At 35.9% G+C, this 9,654-nt stretch overlaps 1 protein-coding gene across 1 annotated transcript; it reads right to left on the reverse strand.

The window, feature by feature from the left end:
- Positions 1–469: 469 nt before the first annotated feature.
- On the reverse strand, positions 470–1,988 carry LOC126783024 (bidirectional sugar transporter SWEET9-like). Its single transcript, XM_050508405.1, has 6 exons — positions 1,940–1,988; positions 1,720–1,756; positions 1,410–1,620; positions 1,119–1,280; positions 879–998; positions 470–772 (listed from the first exon to the last, which is right to left on the reverse strand). The coding sequence occupies exons 1-6, from the start codon at positions 1,986–1,988 to the stop codon at positions 470–472; spliced, it is 882 nt and encodes a 293-aa protein (XP_050364362.1).
- Between the last annotated feature and the right edge of the window lie 7,666 nt (positions 1,989–9,654).

A 9,654-nucleotide genomic window follows, 5' to 3' on the forward strand; every position in this document is an offset into this window, starting at 1 on the left:
GGTAATTGAATAAAAAAAAAATTGTAGTTTTTATTGGTCCTCCAAGGTTCAGCTCCAAGTTCTACCACCGTACGTATGCTCATACAGTAATATCTGAGTCTGCATGCACTAATTAGACGTAGAATTTTGTGTCACGAGGAATACTAGACTAGATTTTCTCCTTGCTATTTCTAATAGCAGTCTGTAATGATTTTAGTTAAGAAACCCCATGCACATGGAATAATAGGTCAATAATGGTATTCACTAGAAAAAGAAAAAGATAACCAAATCAGGAAAGTACTAGACCTAGCTAGCTAGTTAGAGGAACACTAGCAGCGATAGTTTCGCCATATCCTTTAGGCAGAACTAAGTATTCACACCACCCAAGTGGCTCAATGGTTCACTAGATTCATATTCAGCTCATCACAGAATCCGAACCGGTTCATTCGGCTCGGCAGAAGGAATCGCCTTCTGGGTTTGTGCGACGCCGTTACACAATTGATTCAGGACTTGTTTCTGTATCAATAGTAGTAGTACTGGTCTCTGTGGTCTGTGAATGATTCTCACGATCATCACCAGCTTCAGAACTAGTCTTATTCTCCCCTTCACCTGTTTTCATCTCAGTTTGAATAGTACCTTCGCATGATACTATTATCTCATCATTTGCTGCAGCAACTCTGTTTGGCATCTCGTTTAATTTGAACTCTGGTAACATGGGTCTCGTAGTGTTACTGTACAGCAAAAACAAAATCATCTGCGCCATCCCGAACGAAAATCCTAGGATATTTGGTGCCTGCTAAAACATGAACGATCAAGCAAGTTAAGCACTTAATATAGGGTAATTTCATGCATGCTAGCAGTGCTTAATAATATTATTATAAGATTCAGAAACACCGTACCGCTACGAATAAATCCTTGATTAGAAGGCCATAGAAAAACCACATGACAGCACAAAGGGTTAAGCAGATTGACAGAGGCAATGACATGTATTCCACACTCTTTGTTCTAACAACCAGCCTCTGAGAAAATGTGAGGAAGTTGCAAATCAAGTTGAATAATTGAATATAATTTGATAGCTAGTTATATAACATAAAGCCCTAATAAAAGGGTTTGATTCGAAAACTCGTTAGATTATATACCAGAATACTAAGTGGGGCAGCAAACACACAGATTGAAAAGACCACATTGATCCAGCCGATCACTTTAAGCTGAAGATCATGATTTGGAATCTGGTAGGTGATTACGACGATCACTCCATAAGCCAATATATTAAATAAGACTATGAGCTTTGCCGTGAAAATCTGTGAAACCCAGAAACAGTTATAGTACTATTATCAATCAAGTACTATATATATAATAATAAGCGGAGGTGCAAAGAGAAGCTAGATATAGTCTAGCTAGAGAAGAGAGGGTTATGACTAATTACGTACCCTGTATCTGGACGGTGCATAGATCATGTAAACTATAAGGTATATAGTTTCTATGATGGAGCCAAAGGAATTGATTCCCAATAGCAAAGGAGAATTCTTTTTTATGTAAGCATAGTAAAACATCAACATGGCACTAAACAACGCCACTGAATATGGTAAAGATTGGAACCCGTCTGCAGATTTTCTCTTGTAAATCCTATAAAATGTCGATCTGCAAGACACGAACAATAAGCTAAAATAAGGACGAAAAGAGTTGATGAAAAGATGTTATATGCATGAATTAGAAAACAGACAAGGAGAGAGAGATTACAGTGGGGCTAGCAAGACAAGGAAGGAGACGACGGTACCTGTCGGAAAAAAGAAATCAGAGAAACAGATAATAACATAGAGAGGTGAGAGAAGATAAAAAAGAGAGAGATCGACATTAATATATATATATATATATATATATATATATATATATATATATATATATATATATATATATATAACAACAAATTAATTTACATCAACGCTAGCTAAGGCATTACCTAGTATGCCAAAAACAAAGGCCAGGGTATGAGTATCATGGGCTGCCATTGAAGCTCTTTAACTATTGAGAATTTGAGGGGCTTTGAGCACACTTCAAAAACTCAGAGCTTGTCTTTAGATTCTAAAATCATGCTCTATTTATACGGCTACGAAAGGAAAACGATGAGAAAAAAGACGAGAAAGAAATGGGTCATCGATCTATGCATCAGAAAGAAATAACTAGGTGTGTACCTGAAATGAGTGTTTCGTGAACAACAAAACCAAGCTAGACCAGTAATGCGTATCTCAGTATCTCTGATAAAGAAGCCTACAGCTGGCTAATTGAACAACCCTACTAAATCGATAAACCCTATACTTAAAACCCTAGCCCTGACTAAGCCTTCGGTTCAGATCGTAGGAATTTGGTGAAAGCGTTTTTTGATGAATTGGGTTGGTAAGTCAGCTGAACTGGTTAGCAACATGAGAAATTAGATAGATTACGTGAAGCAAGTGACATAGCTAGAATTTGAGCAATAAAAAACAAGCGAGTTATGCATTTCTGAGATAGGCTTTAACTGGCTCTAGTAGCCGTTACGTTTAATGTATACGTTGTTTTGTATTTATACGTTTTATACAATGTTTCAATCATATTGATTTTGCTTTACAATTGTCACATTTGGACTATCGTCTTTACATGAACCAGATCAGAGGTCTTTTTGCTCAACTGATCGATCACCTACACGTACTGTTTGTATGCATCCTATGCAGCGTGACATAATGCATATACCCAAGTGGCAATTGATGCTAAAGAAGTTTAAATCGTATTTTGCCCTAAATCTGCTTAGAACGTCCTGACATTATGGTACGATTGAATTCTTTTAGATTGACGAATCAAGCTACTTTCCAAGCACAGCATGTGCGGATTGACACAACAAATTGCCAACTTTTGTTGTTCAAGTTTAGACGGTCATCATCATTATCATAATCTAATGTTATTCCACTTAAATGTTTTTATCACATTATAATTTAAACATGTGATAATAGAAGTGTCGGATTTGAGAACTTTGGAAAGGCCACCAGCAGTACTAAAAAATGTTACAATTTAATTCACAGCAGAGATTATAACCTTGAAATTTATTCCATCGATCTACTCTGGCATGAACTACGGAAGTCGGTGTTCTCGTTGGTCACTGCTTTGTTCGGAATCGGCTACACTATTTCACCCATTTACAACAATGTACTTGACTGACATTGGCCAGACGTTGTTTCCATTCTCGCCTGGATCCGGTAACATCAATGTTTGCCGCTTATTGCAAGGGCCTACGATGTCAAATTCAACACGAATGGTGTGGTTCTGTCCACTTCATGCGGTTATTGATTTTCAGATGGAAAATGTCAAACCCTAGCTAGTATCACCAGAAAATATAAAAAGAAAGAAAGACGGGGCGAGTTAACCATATATGTACGTACACAATTCAAATGATCAACGGGATCTTTGGTTGCGCGATGATAGAATTAGGGTAAAGGAAAAATAAACTTCAGTTTTGATAAGAAAAAAAAAAAGCAGCTTAAAATTAGCTAGGGTCATTATCATAATCATGTTCATTTTTCGTTATTTAGGTATAATGGTATACATGCCGGCCAGCTCCCATGAAACTTAATTGGGGATAATTTTTGCAGTTGTGTAGAATGAATTGTCCACGGATCGATCCCCAATTCAACTAGCTTATTAGCTTGTTCGTTGCTTAGTAAGAAATAGAAACCTCAATTAGGTGAATAATTGCCATATTTTAATTTGAAAAGCTGCGTACGGATAATTTCAAGCTTCACAAGCGCGTTTAATTCTTAATTTGTTATCCTTTGTTCCTTTACTGACGTACCAATTAATCGCTGAAAGAACCAAATAGCAAAACTGTCTTAATATGTCAATCCTTCATTAATAACAAATTACCACAAATATGGCAAGTGTAGAAACCTGAAGCAGGTACCTATCACGCCATTAAGTGAGAGAATATAATGTAAGCTCATCACACCTAAATTGTACTGTAAAAAAGAAAAACAAACTATATGCCTTGTATAATGACCAATTGCAAAATTTTGTATTTATGTAATGTCACTTTATTCGTTTGTGATTATTTAAAATGCGATGGAAGGATTGCAAGCATGTATAATTATATATATATATATATATATATACCATCTCTTATTACGAGTAGGTTCCTATCCTATTCAGTTATGGGCTAGTTCTCTAATTAAAGCTCATTTAATTCTTCTTTTTCTGAAGTCTCTTCAGTAGTTATGCACTTTCTTCCTACGGTTTATAGTTCAATCTTCTATTTTGTGGTTCTTGAGGATTATTTTGACATATATAGTTCAACCAGAACAGAATTTGATATTGACAGAGGTTTTATACACAGGGATCGATCATAACCCTCAGAGAGAAACCTAGCTAGAGTGCGCGAAATAGGCCAGTATATATTAACTTGCAATGCATGATCAGTGAATTGGATATAAAAGTCTTAACACAATGTGTATGTACGTACGTAATCAGTAATCTAGTGCATATTTAGTAGCCTGGAAGAAACTAATTGTAACTGCAAAAGGGGGATCGAAGAAGTTAATTATTGCATTCTCGACGTCTGAAACTGCGCATACATAGCTCTTTCTGTTTTCCATCTTTTCTTATTAGAATACAAAGTTCATGGGTACAACTGTTGCTGCAATAATGTATGAAGTATCGACAGTATGCTATATATGGATCATATATTCATATATATCGACAATATATAATTGAAAGTATACATAACTTACCTGTAATACGGCAGCTATTGTTTTAATATGTAGATGAATCGATATATATCGACTATGGGGACAATGAATAGGGGGGGGGGGGGGGGGGCATGTGTACTACTTATTTTTATTGAAACAAGTATGATTATACCTTCTCATAATCAGAAAGAAGAACCATATGATTGCACCAAATTGGCTAATGTGCTGATGAGAAAGTGACTTGTATGGTACATACAAGAAAGCAGTACGCTAATAGTTTGGTAAGAGAATGGGGGAAAGATGGAAAGAGGTTGGTAAGTGTCATGGTACGTAAATGTTATATGAATGATTCGGTCTTTGACAACATTGTGGAGATCAAAGAACATTCTGTACGTTTTACAATTCGGTAGAGACAACAGGTTTTGATTTCAATGTCTAAATAAAGGGCTCCCGTTTGGATCATATTGACACATGTATTGATGTATAATACAATTGCATACATTATTCATACAAATTTGTGATTACACCTACACTAATATTACAATCCTTAAAAAAATCATGAAACAAACCGGATTCTAGTTGCATCTCAAAATTTATTAGGTATGTTTCAAACTTTTACTACACCTTATTTTGACTACTAATTAAAATTCTAAATAAACCTCCTTATGCTTACTAAAATATCTGGCCTCAATCTACAGTAAAATTTCTATAAATTAATAAGATTAGGATTGATGAAATTTATTATTTTAACGAGATATTAATATATCGATAAATTAATAACTTATTAATTTATCACTGTATAATAAAAAAATTTCTTTCACTTTTTCGAAGAAAAAAGTTTTACTTTGTTCATATACCACATTGTTTAATTTATCACATATACCTTATTAAATATACTATTTTTCTGATATATTACATTGTCCAAGAGTATTATATTATCCGATGTATTATATTATTTTATTTAATGATAATTAAATCAATAACAAAATTAATGAAATCTTCAAAAATGTTTATTATATAAATTATGCCATTATTGCTTTATATATTCAATGTGGTTTATATGAACTCCCAAATTTTATTATCGTACAAATTTAACGAATTATTAACTTAACACGTTAATCTCGAGTCGTGACCAACAAAAAGTACTGTTTTAACGAGTTTATTAATTAATCGGGTATTAATTTAATCATCCTCCTCCTTGGACGGGCTGGTGATGGGTGATGGAGTCGTCCTTTGGATATTTCTTCTCTATCTTTGATGGTTTTGGGAAATGGGCACAGATTTGGGCCGAGCCTTTCGATGACGGATGTCTCTAGGATTTGGTTTGGGATCTTTCTCCCAACTATTTTCCGAGATGGTTTTGTCCGGCGATGTAACGACCCCAAAATTTCAAGCTTAAAAACTCAAAATTTCAAAGTCGTTAAACACCAAACAATTTCAACGAATCGAAATCATTTAAAATGCCACAGCGGATCATCTCTGAGTTCAAAATACAACTCAGTTAAACCGATTATTACAACCCAAATGATAATTCAATATTATAACAAATGGAATTGCGTAATCCTCACAACAAACTCACAAGATAGTCACACAAAATCCTCACACAAGCTGGAGATAAATAACTTCAAGTCCTCTGAGCGGTCCGTCAATTCCCGCTAATCCACACCTGCGGAGTTATCCACTACACCATCGAATTGGTGCACCGGGATTATAAACACAAACCCGGTAAGCTTTACAGGTCGTATGAGTAAAATGAAAATATAACTCGCATATTAATATATATACGAAAATCCACAAATCAAACAAATATAAATGCACTCATGAGTTAATGGACGGCCCATCTGGTTGTCCCAAAGAAATATGAAAAGAAGCGCTCATGAGAAATTAGGTAACCCTTCTGGTTACCCAAATGCATTTATAATACGGGTACCAAGAACGCTGGTACACATGTGTTACCCCTCTCGTAATACACCGCCGATATTGGATAGCCACCCGCTACCCAACATCCAAACAATCTGAGTACCCATGAGCAGATAACCACCCGTTACCTCACATGCAGTACTAAGGCAGACAGACTAGAGCTCTAACTGTATCGTAACTTTCGCCCGGCCAAAGGCTAGGTTCCGACTTGCCAAACACGTACAATAATCTCACATCATATTGTACTAAATCACGTCCGAAGACAAATCAACATTTTAACAATCTCAATGTTAAAATCACGTACAATAATCTCACATCATATTGTACCAAAAATCATGTCCGAAGACAAATCAACATTTTAACAATCTCAATGTTAAAATCACGTACAATAATCTCACATCATATTGTACCAAAAATCATGTCCGAAGACAAATCAACATTTTAACAATCTCAATGTTAAAATCACGTACAATAATCTCACATCATATTGTACAAATCAAAATCACATGCTCGATATATAAATCTCGTCATCGAAATGACATAAATCACGATAAAATCATAACAGTATATTATATAGCAAATTATATATATATGTACATATTTACCATTTATACAATATATATATAATCCATTATATCATATACATGTCATATTTCATAAACACGTCCGAAGACAAAAACTCGTCCGAAGACAAAACTCATTCGAAAACAAAACTCGTCCGAAGACAAAACGTTTTAACAAACACCATGTTAAAACCACGTACAATAATCACACCTCATATTGTACAAATTAAATCACATGCTCAATATTTAATTCTCGTCATCGAAATGACAAATCCCAATGAATTTATAACAGTATATAATATAGCAAACTATATATATATGTACTTATTACCATTTATACAATATATATATAATCCACTATATCGTATACATGTCGTAATTCAATATTAAAAACTCTTGAAAAATCTTGAATCTCCGCAAGGGTAGATTCATAAATATGTGAGATTTTACTCACCTTCTTTCCTGCGTGCAACTTCCACGACAATGAAAGTAATTTCCTCACTCGTTTCGTCAGTCACCTAATAGCACGATAAATGCTTAGAAAATGATACTTAAAATATCAGGTAACGAGTTCAGCACAGCTAAGTGTTGTTCATAAAAACATTGTTCACTGAACACTGTTCATGTTACTAATCACTGTTCACAGTTACTGTTTTACCATGCCACTGTTCAAATTACTGTTACAGTTCACTATTCATGCGTCGGTACTATTCACAGGTACTATTCATAGTTACTATTCATGCGGCGTTACTGTTCACCGACCGCCACCAATCATCACCAAATTTCACCACCACAACCTAAACAACATTTCCAACAACTTCCTAGTTGACACCAAATTCTAAATCCGAACATAAACAGTCCAAACAACGAAGAACATATATTCGGCACTATTCACAAACCCTAGAAATTGAAATTTTGATTCGGGTACTTACACTTCGATTTGGCTCGATTCCTTTTGTGGGAATGTTGCTGGGATTGAGACAAGCAAAACCCCCCAAGAATCTCGAGCCATGGTGGCCGGAGGAGGCGGCACCGCCACAGCAGTAACTTCCGGCGGTTGCTACACCGTGTGTGGTTGTCGCCGGAGTGCAAGGCGTAGCCCAAAAGATGGAGCTCGTCGAGCCCGTCAGTTTGATAGGTGGCACGACACGAGGCGACGTCGGATGGTGGAGAAATCGGCCGGAGAAGGTTTTTGGGTCGGGTGAACAGTAACCGAGCTCGGGTGAACAGTAACCGAGCTCGGGTGAACAGTACCCGAGCTGATTTTTGGAAAAAAAATCTGATTTTTTATCTCCTTTCCTTCCTTTTATACTATTTCCAAAATCGGAAACAAACTTCCGACGTTAATAACTTTCGCGTCCGACGTCCGATTCGAACGCGTGATGTGTCCACGAACTCGTATCGATGAGATCTACGACTTTCGTGAAGGAAGTTTTCACAACCGAGTGACGGAATAAAAGTCGATCTATACGTTGCGGTAACGTTACGTTTTCTAATTAAACGATCCGAGAACGTTTCCGTTTTCGTTTCGAAATGTCGCAAACCTCCAATTGTCGTCTTGAATTAATTTCACAAGTTTAACACTTTGAAAATACTCGACATTTAGTTTCTAAAAATTCGGGTTATTACAGGCGAGGCTAGGATTGGTGGCCGCTCTGCCTGGGGTCGAATTGGATGCTGAGGAGTAAGCTTTTGTTTGATATCGACATTCATGGGTGGGGCGGGTTCATCAAATTTGAAGTCGGCGTTTGGAGGAATTTGGTGCCTCGCACGGCCACTTCGGTGCCGGGACTCCTGTGTTTTCAACATCGGAGGCTATTATGATATTTACCTTTGTTCCTAGGGTTTTTGGTGATCTGGGCCGTGGTACAATCTTTCTTGCATTGAGCTCTCATTCTCAGGTGGGCTTGGTTGGATTAGGTCTTTATGACCCCTAGTCAGATCTAAGCTTTGATCAAGGGCAAACTATACTCAAGTGGTTGTTATCTTTTTATTCATTCTTTTACATGAGTGTTAGTATGTGAAATAAATGTGGTTTAAACGGTATTATGAAGGTGGATGTACTTTTGGTTGTTAGAATTCTAGTTGCAGTTAGGTGTTTTGGTAGCCATATATAGGGAGTAATTTTTTTAATCGGTTCACATGAGTGTTTTATTCCTTACACTATTTGTTGAGCTATAAAATTGGTTGACATCTCGATCCATTTTTGTTTTAATTTAGCACATTATCCCTCGAGTCTGGACCTGTAAAAAGTATTATTTTAATAAATTTATTAATTAATCGGATATTAATTTAACGAGATTTTATTGTATTTTTATGTTTAAACTTGAAATCCAAAAAGACTAAAAGTTTTGTCAACTTGGAGATAAGCTCGTGTTGATCATGATTCTTTTATGAACAGTAAGCTTCGTTGTGATTCCTCTATGAAATCTGCAGAAGCAACAATTATCAATCAATCAGTCTCAAGTTTGAATGAACTTGTA

The sequence above is a fragment of the Argentina anserina genome, chromosome 2 (genome assembly GCF_933775445.1).
Source record: "Argentina anserina chromosome 2, drPotAnse1.1, whole genome shotgun sequence".
Classification (NCBI taxonomy): Eukaryota; Viridiplantae; Streptophyta; class Magnoliopsida; order Rosales; family Rosaceae; genus Argentina; species Argentina anserina.

Coding starts and splice junctions, on each gene's coding strand:
- LOC126783024 (XM_050508405.1), bottom strand. CDS start 1,988: ATGGCAGCCCATGATACTCATACCCTGGCCTTTGTTTTTGGCATACTA. Junction 1,281..1,409: donor ATGCACCGTCCAGATACAGG/GTACGTAATTAG, acceptor TGGGTTTCACAG/ATTTTCACGGCAAAGCTCAT. Junction 999..1,118: donor CTGCCCCACTTAGTATTCTG/GTATATAATCTA, acceptor ACATTTTCTCAG/AGGCTGGTTGTTAGAACAAA.